Source organism: Phalacrocorax aristotelis, chromosome 9 (genome assembly GCF_949628215.1).
Source record: "Phalacrocorax aristotelis chromosome 9, bGulAri2.1, whole genome shotgun sequence".
Taxonomy (NCBI): Eukaryota; Metazoa; Chordata; class Aves; order Suliformes; family Phalacrocoracidae; genus Phalacrocorax; species Phalacrocorax aristotelis.
In genome coordinates, this window is record NC_134284.1 from 2,030,706 (window position 1) to 2,055,439 (window position 24,734).

The window sequence follows — 24,734 nt, forward strand, 5'->3', positions numbered from 1 at the left end:
TTACTACTCTAAACTCCTCCTTTAAGAAAGGGAAGCTTTGCAAAAAATTCCAAAGCAAGTATGGTTAGGGTGTTTCTCCTCACATGTATGTATGGAGCTGCACGTAAGATCAGAAAGAACCCAAAACAACCCCCATTACTTCCTGGTACAATCTATTTCAAAATTAATAGAAATATCACCACTGCAAGAGCATCCTCCAAATAAATGCAGTCACATACAGAAATCACAGGAGTATATGAAGGGTAATGAGGAAGCTCTTCTGAAATACTGAGTTTATTAAACAAAACAAAAGAAAAAAAGAACCCAAACCAAACACAACCCACAAAACAGGTAAAACATAGAAAGGAGATGCCACAGGGAACTTCTTACAAGTGCTGTATAAAGAAAAATATACAAAGCAAGCATCTGGTTTTCTGAATTCAAATATATTTTATAAATGAAATTATTTTAGATTTTAATCTTCTGAAAGTCTGTATCCTAATAGCCAAAACTTCAGGCTTCATAAACATAAAAATATGGCACCACTCTTCTTATGAAAAGAGACCTCAGAAAACTAAACATGTCTAGCTTTTGTTTAACTCTACCAACACAGAATTTTCAAAATCCTTTTTTATTATTTTCACCATCGTTAAAATAATTAACTCTGCCTTTTTTTTTGTTTAAATATGAATGTATAATGTAAGAATTTGTGTGGAAAGTTAATATAAGTCCATTGCATGTGTTATGCATTAAAGCGTAGTGACAAACTTGGAGACACCTGCTTGTTCCACAAGCACAGACAGTGTCTCATTTTGTTATACTAAGATTAGCAAGAAAGTAGGAATTGAGATTTATGGACTGTCAAACACTATACAGAAACAAATGCCAAATATGACTTGGGATAGGCAAAGGGAAGAGATGGCAGCAAGAGTCAAAGCAGGACAGATCAAAGAACAACTGCTTCAGGTATCTAGTGTTGCTGATAAATATCTATAGACTCCAAAATTGTTTTCACATGAAAAAACCAGGAATATACCAGGATTTCCATTAAAACAACAGTCCAAATAACAAGTCTTTGGCACAATCTGAATCACAACTAGGAAAATTAGTACCAGGATATCGCCACTGTCCTTGACAGCTGTATCAGCTACGAACACAGGAAAGGGGGAAAAAAAAAAAAGAAGAAAATGAATAAAAAAACAAACACCCCAACCTACTTATATCACCAATCCTAACAGAGATGAGTTATGTGCCAGCAAAAGAACCCTCCAATAACCCTATCTTCCTTCCAATAAGTTGTTCTGCAAATGCCATCAGCATTATCCAATCCTCCAACAGAGAACTTTATATCGGTGTACCTTTACAGCAGATGTTTTGAGATGAACATAAGCTTTAATTTACTGTGCTATTCCAAAACCTTCATTAACTGATTTAAAGTAATTTTCTTCTGCAATTGCCAACATATTGCATACTTTTAAGAAACTAGGTAAGCCTTGAATATACCTTCCAATGATTGCCAAATACTTTCTAAGTTAAACTAAGGGCCAAGCTGACTCTCTTAATTGGAAAGTTCCCAAGTTCTCCACAGCACAAGTTAGTTAAACCACGCCAAATGAAGAGGGGGACGAATGGAGGGGGAAGACCAAAATGAAGAGCTGAGCAACACGGCACATGACTCTCACCTTCAAATTTCACTTTGAAATCTAATGTTTGAAGGGAAAAAAAAAATCCACATGCAAACTGACATACTTACTTTGAACGTCCAGCAGAATTTGGTCGGTGTTTATTATTTATTATTCCATGTTCCAAACAACTCCCGTTTAAACTGGAAGCAACTCTATGTCCTGCAGGATCTCTCCTGTGAGAATCTTCTTGACTTGTCAGAGCAGCTATTTCCAAACGTTCCTATAAATCAGGAAAACCACCAAATAAATACAGAAGCTGCTCCTATCTTCAAGATACACGAGTACTTGACTATTATTCTATGAAGTCACCCAGATCACAGAAGAAATAGGTTTTCATAATAAATGTACATATGAGACTGAGGAAGAAGTACTGAGATTCAGAAAGTACATTTCAGTACTGTCCACAGGCAAGAACGTAAAGATTCTTTACAATGAAACTGGAAACATTAACCTACTAGCTTTTTTCTATGTCTGTTTGAAAATATCCATGACCGTACACTTAAGATGCTAATATATTAAACTTTTTTTCCTTACAGTTGATTTTATTCCAGAGATAATCCCCATATAATCAAGAACCTAGATCTATTAGAAGCACTAGATGAAAAAAAAAAGTCCAGGACAATTTGGTCATGTAAATCTCTCAAATTTTTATCAGCATAGGCTACAGTACTGGGAAGAAGTTATTGTAATGGTTCTTGCACACCTGCTTAGAAAGAATACCTGTTTGGCAATCTCTTTCTTTTTTCTTTCTTCTCTTTTCTCTTCCTCCCGTCTCTGAATCTCGTTGAGGATTTCACGTTGCTGAAATGAATTGTATTGTTAGAGATGCAACAGTACATATAATGCAACTGCCACTCTTACCCTGGTTAAAAAAAAAAAAAAAAAAAAAAAGGCAGCATGATGCTGATTTTTCAAGTGTTAAAGAGGACTTGCAGACCTCACAAGAATAAAAAAATAGAGAAGTCAAATTAGCTCTCCTGAGGAAGTTAACAGCATCAATTGTATGATATAGGAGAATGGAGTTGTAGACAAAAGAAAATTACTTCTACTGACAGACCCAACAATAAAGTTTCATACACAGGAAAGGTAAGAAGAATAAGCCAAAACATTATTTTTAAAGAAGAGCTATTCTATCCATATTCCCACAGTATGGAGACTCCACACTACTAGCTTCTGTGAGACTTAGATGAATCCCCTCATTTCTAGTGAAGAATGTATGTGGGTCCAAGGTCTCTTCAGATTAAATTTGTTGTGCTCTAGAAAAGTCTGTCATGGTGAACATTCCAGTCACGCTATGAGTGAAAGAAGGTACAATTCCGTATCTGCCTAGCTAATACTTCATAGTTTAAGATGGAGCGCACTTAATACATACAATTGCTTACACTTTTGGATAAGGTCCTCTTTATAAGTGATTTTCATAGGATCAGGAATCAACATCTAGGTTTTTTTTAGGCATAAGAATTTCTCAGGGTTAAAATGACATCATTAAAACATTGCAACTGCGACAGCAAATAGTTCATAGAGTACATACTGATCAAATCATACTGACAGGTCTGACAAGTTACTAATTCACTAAAACCCACTGCTATGCAGGATGATTGACAAAAACCTGATTGTTTATATGATTTTAAGAATACAGGGTTATTCACACTTCTCTTACCTCCTGCTCCTCTCTTCTCTTAACTTCTTGCGCCCTACGCAATTCCTCCTGAGCCAGTCTTTCTTGTTCTTTTTGATGATTTTTTAGCATTTCTTCATGAAAAGACTTGGAAGGTGGTTTATTATACTCACTGAGAAATGATTGTACATGGTCAGCAAGTTCAAATATCATCACCTGAAAAAAATTAAATATGAATAATGTGCAGAGTTCAAAGAACAAGTAGATCACATTGTAAAATGATACCCAAATTGAAAAAGCAATACGGAAGCAGCGTGACTGCCGATTTTGTTACTTACCAGGGAGAATTTATCAGATTTCAGTACTTTTTGTCAGAACTATTTATTAATAAACTGCAACTGCTAACACAAAATCCAATCCTTCCTCTGCAAACTAGCCCCTCCCCCAGTTAGTGCTGTAAAGACACTTAAGGCATTCCACATCCATATAACCAGAACTACTAAAATAAGAACTGCAGTGAAAACATAGCTGAATTCTGCTACATGGTTTGCAAGGTTGGTATCAATTTTCAGCTACTGTTTACTTGAACTGGGTATGCACTGATGATCTATTGACCTGTCAGAGCTTCAGCTTTCATCAGTCTAGTAGCATCCCTTTATTAAATCAAGCAATCCATAGTGCTAATAGAACACCATATCTCCAAAATTAAAGAAAAATACATCAGAAAGATGCATCCCAGCAGTCAGCAGCATCGCTAAGCAGGATTTGCACGTACAGATGGGAGAACAGCCAAACTGAAGTGTACCTTCAGCCTGCAACAGGCTGACATTTAGAAGATTCTCAAACACTGAATCCCCTGCTTGAAAGTAAGAATGAACCCAGGAGGCAATTCAGAATAGAAAGAATAGCACAATATGCATATATTTGACATGCACAAACTGAAATACCTTTCCCAGGTTACTATCTAAAAGTCAAGGTGATCATGCATGCACACACATGTATGAAAAAGAAAATGAATCTCAATAACTAAAAACCACAAACAATCTGCTTTTCAGTTTGACAGGTAACTGAAGTATTTTCAAATTTTCCATATTGCAGAATACACTTTAATAAAGAACACCTGTCAAGGCAGAGAGAACAGTTATCTCCCTTTCCCTGCAGAGAAAATAATTTAGGACTGCACTGTGTATATCATTCATCAAAAATGTGTATCAGACATGTAACTCACAACTGTACCCACACATTGCTGGAGCAAGCGCAATTCTTGCTTTGGAAAACTAACATTAGGAAAACCCATGACACATTTGTAGCTCCTTTCAATGAGATCTGAAATCGAACTATGATTTAAATCCCTACAGGCCAGACCAGTAGCTCTCCTGGGGTCAGCTGTGAGCAGACTGAGTATATATCGCAGGGTTTAGTGGTTACTTAAGAGAATTTGAACCTTGTATTTCCTATCAATTGTCCACAGCACAGCCATTACGAGAAAAAAAAATTCCAGAATACACTGTTGAACTGCTAATTTCCGAAGATACTGAAAAAAATTGAGGAAATTCTTGGGTATAGAACAGAATGGACAAAAAAGTATCTGGCTAAAACAGTTCCTTTGAAAGCATCTGCAGAAAATGTGACAATCAAAACAGAAGTACAGTATGCAAGTGGAAAAAAGGCTTGATGTGACAAGACTGAACCACAGGCAACTCCCGCCAAACCTGTAAAGCTGACAGGCTTAGGAAACTGAAAGCAGAGTATTACCCCATTTCAGCACGTAACAACTTCCACAGCTGTGTATTTCTCATTTCAAAAAGGCAAACTGAGTAAATCAAAGGTATGCATCTCTAACATTTCTAAGTAGTGATAAGAAACATACTGTAAATCCTGTTTTCACTAAGAATTCAATGTTTGCTACTAATTCTTTGAATCATTTCAGTCCCCAGCAACAATAGAAAGGTACCGTTAATGCCAAACCTACCTGGAGACTTATACAATCCCTGAAAATGGACACAAGTTCTAAGTTTCACATGTCTCTCTGTCTTTCTCTTTTTATTTGGGGAGAAGTCAAGTCTCACTATTCCTAAACTCAGCAGAAAGGCAGGCACAATGGCATGGTGTCACTGTGATACAACCACAGAAGTCAACTGTTGGGCTGGTGTTACAATTAAGGTCTCTTGCCCTTCAGTTCAGCATTAGATAAACAAGATCACACTGAGAAACTCCCCACATAATCACTGTTTGCTTAAACAGTTATAGTCACTTACAATATTCAAATTAAACTCATTATTACTTACTACAAATTAAAACTGAAAAGTGCAGAGAGCTCACAATTTTAGAGTCAGTATTGCTTTTCATACTGTGAAGTAACTCCAAGAATAACACGAACCTTTAAATCTGCCTTTAAATAGGGATAAAGCTTGCCCTGTTTACATATGGACTGAATTTTAAGAGCATGCACGTGCTGAGATTTCATTACTTAAGAAAGCAAGTAAGCCTCTCCCTCCTTAGGAGCAACACAACTTATATTTCTAACGTGGACATATTGCATTATAATATACCACATGTTTTTACAACTGCTGAGGCCCAGGGTATATTTCTCGAGGAAGCGAAAAGCTCTTACCTCTCCGCAGCGCTGTTTTGCCAGTTCAGCTAGTCTGGATTTTAATTCATTTATTTTCTCATTTGACAAGCCTTTTGAATTTTTTAGTTGTATTTCAGGGACACTGTGGGACAGCAACAAAAGATAAAAAAGTCCCCATTAGAAAAACTGAGTGCAAAAAGCAACAGAATGTTGCTAAGAACGGTGGGTGAGGGAAAAGGAATGGAGTTCATAGTCACTTGGCAATTAGTCAATGCTCAAATAAGCAGTACATACATGTTACATCCACAACATAGATTAAAGCCAGAAATACTGTTTTATATCCCTTAGAATCAAATTTTCTGGCTGCAGATTACCTGTCAGTTATACTTAACAGAAGAACTACCACAGAAACCCTGCAGGCTCTTATAATTCAGCTCTTAACCAGCAATTTACATAACAGTCCTTTAAAAATATTACTAACATAATGTTTAGGTGTTTAAAATTTATTTGTCACCACTATACAGGTTACACAAACCTGAAGAAACATATGCTATAAATAAAGAACAGCTAAATTTAAAAAGTATTTATAATAAAATAAAGACAAGTAAAATGTCTGTAGCTATGCTATCTTAAATTTGAAGAAATTAGAGTGGCTGTTATGTCCCATGTTACGGGGTATAACTGAGCTACCACTTGGTAAGGAAGAGCACTTCCCTTGTGCGCTGCTCATGCCACAGCACAAACGCACGGGCTAGAGGAAGTTATGCTTTGGACAGAGCCAGTGGTGTAAGGACTAAACGAAATGGGGCACAGGGCAACACAGAGCCAGAAACTACTTGCTAATGCAAAATGCTGGGTGGGGTTGATCCATTGCAATTTATTTTACAATTCACTATGGAGAACTCTTGCAGAAGGGCAATCCAGCAGAAAACAGGAACAGGAGATACAACTAAGACAGCAGACTGATTTAAAAATGAAGATTCAGTCCGTCTCTCAGCAGGCCACGGGCTGAAAAAAGTTTAAAAAAGGTACTAAGATGCTAGCAGGTATACCTGTGTTTACATCTCGCCATGCTACACACTGGAGGTGCAGTTTTGCACCGACAAATGCATCCCTCTTATTCTCCATCGCACAAAAGGACCACATGTAATTCAGGTGCTGAATTTTATAGTTGCCTATTATAAAGTATCACAGGCTTAACAAATACTGACATGCAGAAAGCAAGAATGACAGCGATAAATAAAACTACACATTTTTTCAACTTACACTTTACTATGGAAAACAGAAAAAATTTTCAGAGAAAAAAAGTTATATTTTAACATTCACTCACGTATCAGGGTAAGTATGCGGACACTTGACCCACAGATCAACTTTGGCATATACTTCATTAGCACCAGTCAATCCCTGAGGACGAAGAACTAGATTGATTTCAGGAGGTTGTCGTACCTAAAACGGAAAACAAAACTTCTGATTTAATAGGGTTTTTTGGGTTTGTTTTAATGAAAGCACATAACTCTCACAACTTATATTATGTCAGAATTCAGGTTAGACTATCCAAACGATAAAAAAAAATATATTAATGTATTGACATGGCTCAATGAGAGTGAACTGGTTCACTGGTTATGACACTCTATCCAGTATATTAGAAATTCTTCAGATAAGTGTAGTTACAATTATCAGGAAGATGATTCAGACTAGGCAAAAAGGAGGTTTTATAATAAAACCCTTGTATTGTGCTTACTGTGGGCTAGTAGTAGATAAAAATTAAATAAATATAATACAAGGTATTTATGGGCTATCACAAATCAAAGCATTCGTTACAAGAACTATGTTGTTGCTTTTGTGTTTGTTTTAGATCACTAATAAACACCAGTATTTTATTTTCTGACATGACAACAGACTATAACATCACAACTATATTAACCTTGCATGGCCAAACAAATGGATAGTAATTTTTTTTGTATTTATATTTTTGGTTTTGGCATAGAACAGAATTTTAACAAGCATTGCCCTTCCCCCATATCCTGTTCAAATTGCCTACTCAAAATCAGAGCAAACATGCCCATATAAACATTCTAAACTTTTTCAATTATAATTAAAAAAAAACAACCCAAAACACCAAACAAACACACACCATTCCCACCCCCAAAACACCCCAGACCGCAGTAATATGACAACCGGGTAGGAAAATAAAACCACACGGACCAACCAATACGGAAACAATTTAGAAGATAGTCGCTACCCCCTCTATTTCCCTCTTTGCATTTCCAGCAGGAAAAGGAACACGTTAAGAGTCGAGGTATGCATTTAATAAGCAGTGAGGTCTGCAATACTTTTGAAAACCCAGGAATTACTAACACCGTTCACAGGAAACTCCATGTAAAAAAAAAAAAGTCGTAGGTTGCTGCAAGAATTTTAAGTTCAGGTTTAATGGCAGAAAAAAGACAGCTGGGGCTATGGTGTATTTTGTAGAAACTAAATACAAAAGAATGTAAAAAGAAACGACTTGGGGAAGTGAAGAAGAGCGACCAGTACCTCCAGGTATAGCAAAGCAGTGCCACAGATGCAGCTGGAAAAAAATTACCGATTAGACACTGTGGACACGAGAGAAACGGAAGAGAGGTGCGAGTACTAGACTTGAGCACTAATTAGTTGTAATTTAAAAAAAAAGTATAAAAATGAAAGTTACGGTAGTATCGTGGAAAACAGCACAGTTTTGAGTAAACCACGGTATATAATACGCAGAGACCAGCAACATGTATACAGATGAGATTAATTAAGTAGGTATGTAATTAGTCGGTTAAGGGATGAATTAAGAGGCTATTTTAAAAAACTGTGACGATTAATTAAAAGGCAAGTTATATGCGCAGCATTAATTATAGCGCGAACGCATTAGAGGCTTAATTGCCCCGGCAGTCAGCGACGGGGGCCGACCCGAGCGGGCCGGAGGGGCAAGGCGCGCCGCCCAAGGCGCACGAGAGCCCGACACCGGCGAGGCACCCGCGCCCCTTCCCAGCCACCTACCCACCGCCCTCCCGCAGCAGTGGCGAGCGTCGCGCCGCCCCCCCACCCGCCCCCGACCGACGAGGAGCCGCTGGGCCGCTGCTGCTCCCTATTCGCCCGAGAGGACGGGGAAAGAGCGGCTCTGCCTCCCGAGCGATCAGCAGGCGCGGGAGGCGCTAAGAGAGAGCGGCGAACGAGGCCGCCGCGCAGGCAGCGGGGCCGGCCGCGGGAGTCACCCCTCGCTACCTTCCAGGCCCGGCTCTGCCGCAGATCCTGAAAGTCCTGCCCGTAGATGGACTCCAGCACCTGGAGCTCGTTCTCCTGCCGCAGCTGGTAGCTCTCCGGCGGCTCCCCGGCTACCTCCGGCGGCCGCTGCTGCGCGCCGCTCGCCCGGGCCATGTTAGCTAGCCGGGCGGGGGCGGGCGGCAGCCATCGCGGGCGGCCGCCCCCACGCTGCCACACTGCAAGTGGCGCTGGCCCAAGCGGCGGCCGCGCTCGGCACCGCCTCCTCGGCGGCAGGAGGAGGAGGAGGAGCCGGGGGACCGGGATCGGGGCCTGGCGGCGCGGCCGGTGACGGCGGCGGCGAGCAAGGCCGGGACCAGCGCCGCAGCCCTCGCTGGGTCTGTCCGCCTGGGAGTGGCGGGCTGGCGGCCGCCCTGGCGCCGCGGTAGCCTCGGGCTGTGCGGGGACGCGGAGCCGACGGCTCTCGGTGGCCTTTCTGGGGCTCTGCCACCCCGTGAGGGACCGAGGCGCGTTGCCCGCCGCAGCCCCCGTGCCCTCCTCAAGCCCTGTCGCCACTCGTGGTCCCGCCTGGCCCGTCCCGAACGCCCCGTCCTCACAGAATCACGGAGTATCTCGGGCTGGAAGGGACTCGTAAGGATCACGGAGCCCAACCCCCTACTCCTCACAGGGCTCCCTAAAACTAAACCATGGACGACTACAAGTGTTGTCCAGATGCTCCTTGAACTCTGACAGGCTTGGTGCCGTGGCCACTTACCTGGGGAGCTTGTTCTAGGGACCGACCACCTCGCAGTGAAGAACCTTCTTCCTAATGCCCACCAGTCTGAGCTTCCCCAAGATGTGCCTCCAGGTTTATCTGCAAATACAGACACACGCACCGAATACGAGTAGTTACTGTGCGGATTTGTTTTTTCTAGACCTTGAGAATTATTTGCAAAGGGGAAAAACCCCTACAAAATTCACAATGGATTTTATGTAGGGCAGAGCCAGGATACAAATCTACGTGGAAACTAAAAGAATGCTTGCATTGAGCATTGCTCGGAGCATGAGCAAGCAGCAAGACCCTCTGGCTCAGTTGAGCTCCGAACACACCCCTCGACCCCAGGGTCTCCCTCGTGGGACTTGCAGAGAGAGGCAGTTGGGGTTTGTCAGGAGCAGTGGTACGCAGAGAAGAAAATGCCCTTTTCTTCAGTCACTGCATGTGGTAACTACTGAACAGAAGGATTGCCACCAGGTGTGTAGCCTTTAAAGTTTTGGGATCTTAATGAAAAACCCCCAAGTAAATTCATACATACAAGCTCATCTATTTGGTATGTAAACCCTGGGCAAAGAAAAATGCTACAGTAGCCTGTAGCTTGCTACCATGCACTCATACACTATACTTCTGTGATTTCATTTGTTAGGAAATGTAGAAAACAAGTGTGGTCCACTGGAACTGAATGAACTGAATCTTGAGTTCTCCTGCCTCAGAACTAGTCATGTTCATACCAGGATCCCCATTAGTTATCTTTCCTCTAAAGATCAAATTCCATCATCTTAATTGAAAACAAGTAAAATAAGTTGCAGAGCCATACTTGCATTATTTTAAATCTCTATACTGTTGCAGTATAATGGACTCAATTTTTCTTTGCTTTTCTAATTGCATGAAGAATCTTCTGATGCTCCTCTTCTACTTATGGGGTTTATATCAATTGAGTTTTGGTGATCTTCACTTTACTCTCTGACCTTTGAATACAGACCTTTTGTTATAAATAGACCCTTTGTTACAGAGGGACTTACTCTAATGAATAGTTTATATAGCCTGCAATTTGTCCTGCAATTGAAGACTTATGTGAATATTTTTGTTTATCTTTCCATAATTCTTATGGTCCCAGCTTGGATTATAATTTAATAACTGGTAGTTTCATAATGTCATTAGTATCTAACCAAAACCAAATCTTAAACTGTATCACTGTTCTGGTGCTGTTCTGTTCCTTGCCATGTCTGGGAATGCCTGGAATGTGCCTTTAGTGGTAGAGTTTTTTTCTCTCTCTCTCTTTTTTTTTTTTTTTGAGAGAAATGCATGACCAAAGCTGCGTAGTGTTTACCTAACAAGAAAGATCTCCTTTTGCACAGTCAAATGTGACCTGGAGCACTGTTATTGTCCACTAGTTTCTTTTAACTTCTTAGAAGTAACTGCTATATTTGAGCCCCTGGTGCAGTTGGGTATGCTCATCTATCAATGCATATAAACACAGACTTACAGTCTGTGTTAAAGAAAGACTAGAAACAAAAGTTTCTAGCCCCAGGATTCATCTTCTTTCCCACACAAAGGTACAGCAAGAATTGCCAGTTTTAAGATCACAGAATCCCAGGTGGGAAGGGACCTCAGGGATCATCTAGTCCAACCTTTCTAGGAAGAGCACAGCCTAGACAAGATGGCCCAGCACCCTGTCCAGCCGACTCTTAAAGGTGTCCAACGTGGCCGAGTCAACCACTTCCCTGGGGATATCATTCCAATGGTGACTGTCCTCACTGTGAAAAATTTTCCTCTGGTGTCCAGTTGGAATCTCCCCAAGAGCAACTTGTGTCCATTCCCCCTTGTCCTCTCCATGGGACTCCTTGTAAAAAGGGAGTCTCCGTCTTCTTTGTAGCTGCCCCCTAAGTACTGATACATGGTGATGAGATCCCCTCTAAGCCTCCTTTTCTCAAGGCTGAACAAACCCAGCTCTCCCAGCCTATCCTCGTATGGCAGCTTCCCAGTCCTCTGATCATCCTGGTGGCCCTTCTCTGGACCCCTTCCAGCCTGGCCACATCCTTTTTGTATAGCGGGGACCAGAACTGCACACAGCACTCCAGGTGTGGCCTGGCCAGCGCTGAGTAGAGTGGGATAATGACTTCTTTCTCCCTGCTGGTGATGCCCTTTTTGATGCAACCCAGCATCCTGTTGGCCTTCTTGGCCGCAGCAGCCACTGTTCACTCATGTTGAGCTTTCTGCCCACCAGGACCCCCAGGTTCCTTTCCACAGAGCTGCTCTCCAGCCAGATAGCTGGATAGATACGATGCAATAAGTAATGAAAAGTCATTAAGAAGTATTGATGCAATAAGTCATTAAGAAACTTCAGTAAAATTTTGTTTAACAGAAACTATGGATTTACACTTTCCAGGCACTTTGTGTGGGGCACACAGCCCAGCACATGGGAATCTTCTCCGCAGTTACATAACAATGGGTGGGTCAGGTAACACCGTGCATTATTAAAGCTGCCCAGCTGTTACCTGTTCTTCATGACTTGGCAAAATTTTAACCAGTTGGGATGAAATCTACTAGACCAGATGCCTACCTCAGGCTATATTTTATTTTACTCTTAATTTCTTCCACAATGATTCATTGTTTCCAAGAAGAAAGCCAGTGAAAAATAACATCATAAGAAAAACATTCCAAGAATTTCTTTTGAAGCCCTGTACCCCAGCAGATGTGTGAAAATGTGATGGGTTAGGGGAAAGAGACAACCTTTTTCAGTGCTCTGGCTTTGCTAGCTAGCTTTGTGAAAACCTGCATAAAGTAAACCAGATTGTATTGGGGTGGTGGCGGGGGGCAGTATTTACATGCTCTGCACAGACTTACTGGCAGAGTACAATGAACACGACTGCAGAATCTACCTGCCCTGCACACGTGCCAGACTGCATCTGGACAGAAGCTTCCCTTCCAACATTTAAGACAAAATTTAAAGCTCTCACATCCCGCAACATCAAAATCTAGCCATTAAAATTTAATGATGTGGAATGTGAGAGTGTGCTTTCATTTCCCCCTGTGCATGGTGAGGGGAGGTGAGTCTCCCCAGGCGAAGTGCAGGAGAGGAGGGAAGGGTCCCAGAGGGAAGAGCTGAAGAAACGGAGCGCTGGCTGAGGAAAGGCACCTTGCTGGTGGCTGGAGGTGGAAGGGAGCACGTCTGAGTCCGGTCCAGAGACTGGCCCCGGTTGTGGGACCACAAGGAGGACAAAGCTGATACAGGAGCCCCAGGAAACAAAGATGAGGGGAAAGCATAGTGGAATCTGCTGATTATTGCCTGGGGAAAGTGAAGGAAACCTGGGACTGGCTGGACAAGGTGAATGAACTGTGAGGTGTGAGAGGAAAGGGTAAGCAGGTGAGTGAGCCTGGGGCCAGGCTGGGAGTGGGGAAGAGACATGAATTACTAGCAAAGAGCCTGAAGCAGTGAGTTTGCAGACTCTCCCTCCCAGAGAGGAGGCAGCAAAGGGCAGGGCCTCAATGCTGGGAGGCCAGAAGTATAGGCTGCACTGAGTGTTTCCAGGGCCTGTGGTGGGATGGGGAGGTGACAGTCCTGATTCCCTGTGGTGAGCGAACAGCTCTGAACCCCAGCAGAGCACGCAGCTCTCTCCTGTACCATCCAATTCACAGAAGACATGACGTATTGCCACCGAAATTGGGAATAAACCTCGTAACACCAATGTAGTGTTAAAAGGCAGGCATTCTTTATTTATGGCGCGGATGCACAGGGGATCGCTCCTCCTAACGTGCATCCCTGTCAGATCTAGGGTAGTTGTCAGGGGTCTCTGGATGAAGGATATACTCTTCCTCACTGTGTCTGCTAGTTAACCCTTGCTTTTGCGCAAACTCAGTTCTGAGATCATGTATATACTGTCCTTGAGGGATGGTCTGTTCTGGTTTAGTGTTTGCTCTGCAGTTCCTTATCTTTATGGTTCTGTACATCTGCTTTTCTTAAGGTCAAATGTCAACGTAGCTTTGTTTAGGCGCTTCTTATATTGAGGCCTTTCTGACTCCCCCAAAGCAACGATTTTTATTCATCCTGTTCCTGTTAAGGTTACCTCGTTATCCTGGCTAAGTTTTGGCTCCAGGCCCCAGCGTTTGTTAAGCTACGCTAGTTTGCATCAGTAACACCCAACCATTTATTCCCTGAATCATTGCTACCTAAAAAAATGAGGCTTTAATCCTTAAAACAGAGGTTTGGACCCTAAAAGCGAGGGTTTGGGATCTAAAAATTAGGCTTTGAGCCTTAAAAGAGAGGTTCTGACAGAAACACATTGTCTATTGTTTGATTCGCATTAATGATTAACTAATGACTAAAATACAGATTAAAGAATACACTGATTGTCCCCAGACTTAATGTTCAGTTGGATAGTACAGCAGCATCCATGGTTGGTTAACTTCATCACCCTGGTTACAATATCACAGAAACACATTTTGCCAGTTTGGGGTCCCTGAAAAAGTCTTGCTGCGCAGGGGTTAGACTCATGGCTAGCTGTTCTTCCAGGGGGCACTTCCAGATTCACTGGCTAATGGCTGAAAAACTCCTTTTGGCTTTTAACTAGCTGTCCTCCTAAAATCTTCGAATTAAAGGCAAATGTGCATCTACTACATGGATGCACACTTTTTGCACAATTAAAACCCAAACTTATTGTGCCTATAAAGAAGCTTTCCTGGCAGATTAAGTATTAGAAATATATACGTATCTGTTTTACCAAATAATATGTTTATATAGAAGTTAGTGCTCTCTTTTGAAATTCTGTCTTCAGAGTTACAGAACTGTTTTAAAATACCGGTTTAGAAACTCTGGCTTCCAGTCGGCTGTTGCCTCCCGAGGGCGAGCTGCGGGCGGGCACCGTGCCGCCTGGCCCCGCTGGGGCTCGGGCTGTCGGGACAGGCGCTTCCCGCCCGCCCCCTACAGCGCCCGCGGCCGCGCTCGCCAGCAAAATGGCGGCCCCGCAAGCGCCGCGGCCACGTGATGGCGGCGCCCGCCGCCACGGGGGAGCGCGGCGGACGCGGGAGCTCGGCGGCCCTCCCCGTCCCGTGCCGCTCCGCCCGCCGGGCCACCGCCTGCCGCGAGCGGCAGGCCTTGGCGGGCGGCCGCCGTGTGGAGCGGCGGCGCGGTCGGCAGCGGCGGCGCCCGATCTGGCATGTTGGGGCACGTACCACCAGCGGTGTCACCGCCGGCCGCGCTCGCTGCGGGGCGCGCTCACAGTGGGTCACGCAGGATCATACGGAGGCTTTTCGGTTGATTGGAGGCTCGAGTGCCCCCTGCCTGGAGATCCAAAACCAAATTAATTTTCCCCGAGAAATAGCAGGAGTGCAGTGGAAGCCACTGAGCGGTCATTTACTTTTCTGGACGCTGTCTAATGGTCTTTTGGGCGCCCAGTGTGGCGCCGAGCAAGGCGGGACGCGGGACGGAGCCACGTCTCAGCCCAGGAGGAGTGGGCAGAAGGAGAGAAGAGGGTGCTAGGGGATGTGCCACGGGGAAAGAGATGTCTTTTTTAAGGTTGTGAGAGAAGCTAATACCAAGGCTGAGCATGGAGTGGGGGCACAGAGCTTGTGGTCTATTAACTTTTCCAAACCGGTTTTAATGTATAGTAAGTCCGTGTGCGTGCCAGCGCGTACGCGGCGGGCGCGAGGTGACCTCCTGGCGGGGTAAGATGAGCTGCCGTGTGGACTGTAATTTTCTCATTCACGTTTGTTGCTGTAAAACACGCTGAGGAAACACTGGTATTGTGAAGCAAGAAATATGGGACAGCTGATCGCAAGGAGGAGCCTGATTTATTTGCTGCTTTTTTTTTTTTTTTTTTTTTAAACTGGCTCTCATGATTTACAAGGCAGAAATGTGAAAAACCAAGCCTGATTTCCAGGACACAGAAACGCGGTGACGGTGCTTCCGAGTGCCAGAGATGGGGCTTTATTCTCAGGAGCGCCTTTTTCCCTGTGGGCTCCATTCAGTCATTAAAGGGAGGGGCCCAATAACCTGTGGTTATTAGGTGGCAGCGAGGAAGGCAGGAACTTCGCCATGGGGTACGACAAAAGCTGGATCTCGAGGAACGAAAGCGAGCATGGCCCGTACCCGGGTGCCACCAGAGCTCTGGAGATGAGGAACGCCTCGGCTGGACAGATGGTGTGGCAGGGCGGGAACGGCAGCGAGGCTGGCGCCGCGGGGGGCGAGCAGCACGGCGAGGAGCAGACCTACAGGCATTTCACTACCACCGTGCAAATTGTCATCTTCGTAGGCTCTTTGCTGGGTGAGTGGGTGTTGCTGGAGTTTTTTGTTGGTGTGGTTTGTTTGTCCTTATGGTCGGGGACTGCAGACCAAACGGTAACTAGCATCATTTGCTGCCTTAGTGAGTGTTCTTTTTTTTTTTTTGCGTTTTAGGTCCTCAGGTGTATGATTTTATGTTCCTTGTGGATTTCTGATGTGTAAAAGCTATTACTATAAAAAGTTAGCTATTCATCACAGATGAGAACTGGTACATTCTGTGTTTCACATAGTAAACTTTCCTATCAGAGTTTAAATGGGCAAAAATTCAATGGGTTGATTATACTCCTGTTTTCAACTGTAACGGGATCTGTTCTCTTTACCACAGAGAAGGCTGTGGAGTGTTTCAAACAAGTTTTACTGAATTTCTGTTTCACACAGCAGTAATTCTGCATTTTATCCTGCAGATTTCAGATTAATCCTTTGGAAGTATTGTATGCTGTAAACGTACATAACCATGTGCGATCTTGCCTACTTGTTACGCTTAAATTACGAATCATGCACTTTAGATGTGTGTAGTAAATGAATAATATATATGGCTGTATAACTCTACAGATGTGTGTACATTTGCTTTCTAAGTGCTTATAGTACATTGTTTTGTGAGGAATACATGTGAATTTCTCACAAAAAAAAAAAAAAAGGAAAAATGAGCCTTTTGGTGAGTCAGTTTAGCACTGTTTGGAAGATCAGTAAGCTGGATTTCAGTAAAACGCCACTACTGTCCAAGGCATTCACAGATAGTTATTGGAAATGATGATGAGGCTTTTCACACAAGGCTTGACTGAACTTTCTCCACCTCTTTAGGTGCGTTCAATAGGACTTTGCTGATGGTCATTGGCACTTAATATCAAGGATTTGTTTTTGTTTTTCCTGATCTTGAGTAAAGCTAAAATCCTCTTCTGTGGTCATGGTTATTAATTCTAATATTGATTTCTTCTTGGTAATACTCAATATCACTTAAATAGTTTCTAAGAAGATGGTAAGCGTAGTCTTGGAACGGGGTTGAGCTCTGGGCTCGGTCAGCAATACACTTACTGGTTATTACTGTAATCACTGAATCTTTTGGCCTAAATCATTCCTCCATCCACTGGGGGTAATCCTCATGGTTCTTGCTTTTTTTCTAGTTAGTGCACAGGTAGTGTGGGGAAAGGACTCTCTTTTTCCGTATGTTGGATAATGCCTGGCACAAACTGATAACCACCAAATAGTGTCCTAAAAATAAAAAATTTGCATGAGAAAAGTCAGAATTTTAGTTCTTTATCTTTTGGGTTTTGAGTCTTAAGAGCATACATTTGGCTCATATGTCCAGACTGACTTTCATGAGCGTGGATCCTCAAATTTTATTTGAAGAAGAAAATGGACGCTTTCATGTAATCATGTCTTCAACAGCTAAGAGTTTTAAAAACTAACCAAAAAATACCATAGCAATAAATTTTGCAGATACTGTAAGTCATGGTTTGGTACTCCTGCAGTCCGATTTCAAGAGGCGGACTCCGTGAAAAGATTTGGACCTGTTGTAAGGGGTTTATGTGCAGATTGGATGGCTGGGAGTCTGATGAAGCTTCCAGATCAGTAACTTCTCCAGGCCTATCAAAGAGCAAAGCAGGAGAGGAAGTAATGTGTTTTTTTTTTAAATATGAAAATGCAGTAGTCCAATGTCAAATTTTAGCAGTGGGCCTCGTGAATTTACAGTGATGGAAACCAATTTTAACTATTTTTTTGAAATTGCCACCTATTCCAGTCTCCCTGCTGCCTGAAAGAGTATTTTAAGAACAGGTATGGCACACACTATTGTAACAGCCTAAAATTTCAGAGTCTCTGAAAATGTATTCCCATATCATCCCTGTGAATGTGCTGCTGCTCCCTCTTTACTGAATGGAAACCGAGCAACAGAGAAGCTGAAGCCCTGATCTCCAGAAGGTCTCAAGGTTTCGGTGCTTGCATGCTTGACTCTCATACCCACCAGAAGTTTTGCTTGTGCACGTGCTGCATACTACCTCTGCATCAGCGGGGGAGAACAACTTGATATTCACTTCAGACTTATGCTTGCACAAATGCCATTAATTAAGTTTTCCTCTTCATTTGTTCTCTGCCATGTTCCTTAGAGCATGGGTGGCATCCAGCTCACTTCTCCCTCGGGTAAGCTCCTCAGCTGAGCTACGGAAGAGCAGTTCTTCAGTCCAGTGAGTCTCAGGTTCCTCTTTGCAGAGGGGAAACCCTTCGAGGGGAATTAGGACCGTCCTTCCTCTTAAAGCATGAGATGGGAGGTACTCTCCTCAGAGGTAGGATGTGTGGGTTTGAATCCCTTCTGATTTAGGAGGATGTGCAACTTGTACATCCTACAACGTCAACACCCAAGCCACTTTGCTATTGGATAAAATAGCATTACCCTTTTAAAAGGGAGAAATGATTTCTGCTTCCAGTTTGAAAGGGAACAAACGTATATGTCTCAGCCTTGATAATGAATACTGGGGTCTGACATAAGCAGCAGTCTACAGCATGGAGAGGTGTAAGTCCTCCAAGAAGGAAGAATCACAGCCAGGGTTCTGAATTTATTTTGGGTTCCTACTGTGCAGAAAAATGTGTTAGCAATAGTCAGTTGTGAAAGAGATGTACGCTGTGTTTTTCTCTCCCTTTTAAGACGCTTATTTGAGACGTGTGGGGAGACTTGTAACGGTAGGAGAAATTCTTGTGTTAGTTTTCCGTATGTTGTAAAAGGACAGTGCTGTGGTGAGTATTTCATGATACCTGCTAAGGACAAGAAAGAGTCAAACTGTTCTTTATGGTTACTTTACAAGCACAACCTCAATTTATTTATTTATCTTGGGTAGCAAAAACAATGATACTAGATTCTATAATTTTTGTTTGTCTTTAGAAGGGATTATGTAGTTGTGACATGCTTGCCAAAGCTTGAACCTGGATGTGACCTTAGCATGTACATCAGAGGATCTAACTGGTAGAACTGACCAGAAGCGTCAAGAAGAGGCCAGCTAAGTGGCAGATTTTTTTCTTATTGTTTTTTCTCCTAATTTGTAGAAAGTTTTCATTGTTAAAAATTTCTGATTTTGTAAAGAATCAGATTATTCCATGCTTGGAATGGACAAAACAAAATTATTACTCTAAAACTGACTTATAATTTAGGGCAGTTAGAGATGAGAGTTCTTCAGATAACTTGGTCATGAGTTACTGAGGTAATAAAGCCATAATGTGCTTAAATGCTACAGTTTTAAATAGCTGTTTATGTGACTTTGAGTCTGTTTGCACAAACTTCCTGCTGTTGCTTTTCCACTGCTTGTGGAAAAGTTTTTGCTTAGCAGACTACTTACGATTTTAATTTTCAAGGCCTGAGGAATAAAATGAAGTAAATCTGTGTCTCTGTACTTTGAACCCAACTGGTGTTACCCATTGTGCACTCCGTTGGCTGTAGCCTACCACGAGGTTTCAGCACAAGACAGGAGGCATTGGAGGGAGGAATTTGGCCTATTTAGTTACCCTGATCAGCAGCTTGGTTTGCCTCTATGAAGGAAAGATTTGCAGTGTATTCAAGGCTTGCAAGCCATTTCTGTCTGTGATGCTTAGCTGAGTGCATGATTTACCAAATGCACAAGGTGAGGTAGCAAGTATGTATGAGACGAGAACGCCTGTTAATGCAGTCTTCCTTTGCAGCTCTATTGCTAGTAATGGCAGTTCTCATAGTAATGGCATTTCCTAGCCTGTAAGCTGTCAACTCTGGGCAGGGCTAGAAAAAAACCAGTGAAAATGCTTGCCACTGCTGTTTCTTGTTCTACTGTTTGAACTGTACTTGGATCAGGGAGTATGGAGGACGTTACAGAAAAATATACAGGCGTGCTGAGCATCAGCATTAAAACTAGGAAAAGACCCATGTCTCTTGTTACCACTTTCCTTTTCTGATCCACGTGTGTACTTGGTACTCCCTGAAACCAAGTGAGCGGGTGTCTCAGGAACTCTGGAATGACAAGTGCATGTGCAGAGATGTGGTTCTGGTGTGGGGTCAGGTGAGTTGTACTCAGTAGTCTGCTTAGGCCATAGCTGGGCAGGTACAGTATGATTAAATATGTTGCTTCTAAAAAAAGTTACTGTAGGAGAATAGAAGCCACTCTAATTCTGCTGCTTCTGTCAACTCTGTCATATGAATGACTAGTTTTTGGACTCCTCAGCTGCCCCTAATTGGCTTAGCAAAAGGGAAGCTAATGTGTTGAACTTCTGTGTGTAATGCAGCAACTTTCATTACCTTAAATATGAGGGAAACTGAAAGGCACCAAGCTGATTTTTCTGGCCAGTGGAATGATGCAGACAGGAGTGGCGTGATATGAGAAGCAACACATGCTGTCGGTACTAATTCCCTTCGGTTCACTTAATCCCGTGTGGTAAAAGGTGTCAAGAGATTCAAGCTTTGCATGTCCTAACTTGTTTTGAAGGAATGTAGAAGTCATCAATGGAAGAATGGTAGAGGCTTACTTTGAGATTGATCGCTTCACTGCCACTAATCCTGCACAGATCTATCTGTTCTGTCCTGTGTGTTCTGCCTGACTCAGGTTAGGTTTTTTTACTGCCTTGTATGAACCGTAGGAACTGTTTTGTTTTGTCTAACGTGTGTTTCAGGCCAGTTCACCTATGCCACCAAATGGATGCGGCTGAGATGATGAAGTCAGGATTACCTGTGGAAGCGAGTGATGATTTGCACTCACAGTAATACTGGCTAGGGTCCTTAGCTGGCAAATTCAAATGGCTGCTCTCGAAGGCATGGTGTTGTTCATGTGAAGTTGATAAAAGGAAGGATAAAATAAAATTTAGGTTTAGAACTATTGCCTTGTCAAATTACTGAAGTTTTGAAGATGGAGACCGACTATATTCTCCATTCTGATGATTTTTTTGGCATGTTACCCTGTTTGTCTGCCTCTGGGCTCTTGTTTCAGTCTGTCTTCTGAGTCTGTCCACTTCACAATGTTGTTCTGCCACCTATTGCTGTAGTAGCAGAGTGCCATCAGCGATACAAATTCGTAACAAAAGCACAATTTTTCATGCAGTTTCTAAAGTTGCGCCTCTTTGAGCAGGAGTAAAGTTCTGCTTGGGATTTTTTTTCTTATTTAAATCAAAAAAAGAGATTTGATGAGTTTGGCTGATTGCGAAAGGATTTATTTGGAAGAGGACTGACAAGTCCCATTGGAATGGTAGAGAGGAAAATTTGTTGTGTTCCCATGCTTGTGGAAGTTGGTTCCTCTTGGTAGAGAATAGCTAGGCTTCAGCTTTTGTAGGATTTGTTGTTATCATAATGGTCAGCATGTCCCAGAGCAATGCAGGCCACTGATGGTTGTGCCCATGACCCTGTCATTGTGCTAGGTTGTTTCTACCATGTATGGCAAGTACAGAAACCAGGAAGTTCAGGAGCCTTTCAAGGGGAGGCCAGTTTTTGTTGCCTGCTACTGTGGTGAAGAGAAGACTATGATTTGACTGACTCTGATCAATGGGCCGGGAAAGTGAGACTTTCCTGGATTCTTCCATAGGGACTAAAAGGCTGGGAGCAACATCTGGCTGTGCAGGTGTATCTGCATTGGCTTTACAGATAAGAGGACCCTAAGCCACCATTTGAGAAGCATGCTGCACAGCAATTCTGTTATATTACTCTAGGAAAGTGGTTCTTGGTTTTTGTTTTCCATTCTCCCCTTTCTGAGACCTGTGTAAACTGGGTGCATTCTAGGTTTTCTTTTGTTTGTTCTCTCATTGTGAAGACCATATTGTGAGGTGGAGCTCATGCAGTGATCACACTCTTCCATTTTTTGGGGCATATCTCGGGTTGTTTGGGCTTCTAATATACAGAGCATGCTGTGAGGATTATCTGCAGCATGGTGGGACTGCAACTAGCACTGCAGTATGTTTCAGTGACGCAAGCAGAGCAGCTAGGCTGCAAAGGGGGATCACCAATGCTATTGGCGTTACTCATCGCACACTCGCAGTCAGAAGAAATAGAGGCTTCAGATCTTTCAGCGTGAGGTCAGAGGGGTAGAGCAAAGTTTATAGGTTGTTTTTCATTGGATTTAAGAATTTAAATTTGTAACCTGAATTTTATAGTATTTTTTAAATTCAGATGTTTTCTTCCCTCCACCCTCTCCTCCAGCATGGAAAGAAAACAGCAAAAAGCTCTAGTATATTCTTGGCTCCTATGAATAAACAGCTTATGAAAAATAGAGTATTTGAACATGTAAACTGTGAAAAAAGATTAGCTATTTGATTAATAAGAGTATGGAGTTACTGCTTTTACTCTTGTGGCTGTCACTAGTTTGAAAAAGGCTACATGTGGACAATGACTTTTAAACAGGTGAAAATTTAACTGATAAATGGCAAATCAAAGATGCTTCTTGTTTTTTTTAAGGCTTGGGATGACATAGGGCTCCCTTTTAAAGCGAGTAAATTTTTAATAGCTTCCTTTTCATCAGAGAAGTCTGGAGATCAGATTTGCAGTGAATATGGCAATAGAGCAGTATTGCTCTACAAAGGATATTTTTCTCTTGCCATTAGAGATCAATCTGCAGAGACAAATTATTACTTTAGCACAACAACCGAACATTTGACAGAAGGAAGTATTACTTCTGAGCGTTGGGGGGGAGAGGTCGCTGGAGGTGGCTGCAGCTGCTTTCAGTTGAGTGCAAGCAGTGGGATGGGATCTTGGAAATGAAGAGAAGGATCTCCAAAGAGCACTTGTAGCCAGCATGCACAGTGAGCTTAGCTTGAAATGGAGATAAAATTGATGGGCAAAACGCAATGGACAGTAGCACCTTCTGTTATTCTCAGGAGAAGGGAAAGGAAGGCCAGAAATTACAGTTATGAGGGAGATCAAGATATAGGCACTGTCACTCTTAACATGGATTTTTTCCACAGTTCACGTATTTACATATCATTAACTGCAGTTAAATGGAGGAGCTTATGTGAGTTGTAGTTTTACTGATTTTAGCATGGGTGTAGCTGAATGTTTGTGTCATGTTAGGCTTAGGCAAGATTGTATCCCATTATGGTTTGTAGTTTCATATTTCCCAGCTCTGGGAGTCTGCATGTGCTCCTGAGGTTATCTCAGTCTGTTCACAGTTTTCATGTTAGCCATGTAGATAAAACTGCATAGATTTCTTCTTTTTAAAAAATTATTCTTTTCAGACATTTAGGGAAAAAAACCCACACTAGGCAATAGGTGAAAATTATAATGAGAAAGCAATGCCCTCAGTGCCAGTGTCTACTCCCCAGACTGAACATGCAACTTACAGTTAGTAAAATATACACAGAAAGTATCTCAAATAATCCCAAATCCAGGAAACTTTCCCAGACCTTGTAGATCAGCGCCTTAATTGGGGTTTGGGGAATGAGGCTCTTTGTTACTTTCTCTTTTGTCTTTGAAACTTTGAAACAGATAACAGATTTTGAAGTGAAAAGTGAGCCTTCCCAGTGTCCTGCAGAGCAAAAAGAGGCAAGGCTTCAGGCTCACCCCTTTTCCTGAGAATTTCCCATGAGCTGTTTGACTCTAGCCTCTCCCTGCCCTTGAAACTGATTTTCATCTCCCTGTCTTGACATCTATGCCCAGAGGTGTCAAATGGAATTATTACAGCACGTGGTTTCTAAAGGGATAGATCCCTTCTGGGGTACAATCCTCAAGTAACTGGCAGTCGAGATTAATGTGTTTGTAAAGGCAGATGATACCAGCATAAGGAATAAATATTTGTATCTTCGAGTAGCTGCTGGTGAAGTTTGCCACAGACATCTTCTGTAAAAAAGGAAGCAGGGAATCTTGCAGTAAAAATATTGCAGGTACATGATTAAAGGCTAGACTGAGAGAACTTTTAAAGAATGAGGGGCACGTCTACAATAGGTCCAGCAAAAAATTGTAGCCCTGCTGCCAAAAAGGGTAGAACCATCTCTGGGGGGGAAGGTCTGGGGATGGGAAGGATGATGTTTCATTTCTACTGGTGTCAGGAACACTGGAATTGTTCTAGATGAAATAATCTAAACCAGGCACTTTGCATAGATTAATGTTGCTGATTAGCTGGAATAGGTAAAGTTTGGCAAAGCAAAAAGTGACTGAAAATCAAGTCTAATAAGAAGCATCAGGCAAATGTAATGATATGAGTTGTAGTATTTGCATGTAATAATAATTGCATAGTAATAACATATTACAGTATCATAATGTTACAGTAGTAATTTTACCCTGCATTTGTGCATGGGTTGTTCCAAGCCTCAGGAATAATGGACCCCGCAGCAAGTAAGCCCAGTTCAGGTTGCACCTTTGATAAAGTCTGTCTGGAATAGATATTCTGCTTTTGCTTTTTATGTGTTTTCAGGTGAACTACAAAGCAATTCTCTTCAGAAGAAAAACTGAGTTTGGGGAGTAGGTGAAGAAGAGGGGTTGTGAGAGCCTCTGTGGTCCGTGTTGCTATGGAGACCTCTCTTCGGTGCTTCAGCAGAGGTGCCTTGTCTGGCTTTGGCTGAGGGGCTACTCAGGTAGCACTGCAAGAGAGGCGTTGGGAAAATAACAATTTACCTGGTCTGGAAATGTGTGAGGTGCAGTGATTGACACCTGAAACGCAAATGCCTGGTAC

General features: G+C 42.6%; 2 protein-coding genes across 8 annotated transcripts in view; one reads left to right on the forward strand and one right to left on the reverse strand.

Annotated features, from left to right (window-relative positions):
- The window catches only part of EIF2AK4 (eukaryotic translation initiation factor 2 alpha kinase 4), a 43,108-nt gene extending 33,164 nt beyond the window's left edge, over window positions 1-9,944 (reverse strand). For 4 of the 6 annotated variants that reach the window (XR_012662237.1, XM_075103191.1, XM_075103190.1 and 1 more), the window contains exons 1-6: window positions 9,107-9,830; window positions 7,188-7,303; window positions 5,897-5,999; window positions 3,325-3,498; window positions 2,385-2,465; window positions 1,733-1,884 (exon numbers count right to left, since the gene is read on the reverse strand). Coding sequence is in view for 5 of the 6 variants with exons in the window: in XM_075103191.1 (XP_074959292.1) it covers window positions 1,733-1,884; window positions 2,385-2,465; window positions 3,325-3,498; window positions 5,897-5,999; window positions 7,188-7,303; window positions 9,107-9,259 (779 nt within the window). In the remaining variant the exon portion in view is untranslated. Of the gene's footprint in view, window positions 1-1,732; window positions 1,885-2,384; window positions 2,466-3,324; window positions 3,499-5,896; window positions 6,000-6,693; window positions 6,744-7,187; window positions 7,304-9,106; window positions 9,831-9,857 lie in introns of those variants that run through there. The other 2 variants (XM_075103193.1, XM_075103192.1) reach the window with 2 other exon arrangements.
- Window positions 9,945-14,794: 4,850 nt separating this feature from the next.
- The window catches only part of GPR176 (G protein-coupled receptor 176), a 46,664-nt gene continuing 36,724 nt past the window's right edge, over window positions 14,795-24,734 (forward strand). For both annotated transcript variants that reach the window (XM_075103203.1, XM_075103202.1), the window contains exon 1: window positions 14,795-16,120. In XM_075103203.1, coding sequence (XP_074959304.1) covers window positions 15,892-16,120 — 229 coding nt within the window. In that variant the 5' untranslated portion in view covers window positions 14,795-15,891. The remainder of the gene's footprint in view (window positions 16,121-24,734) is intronic.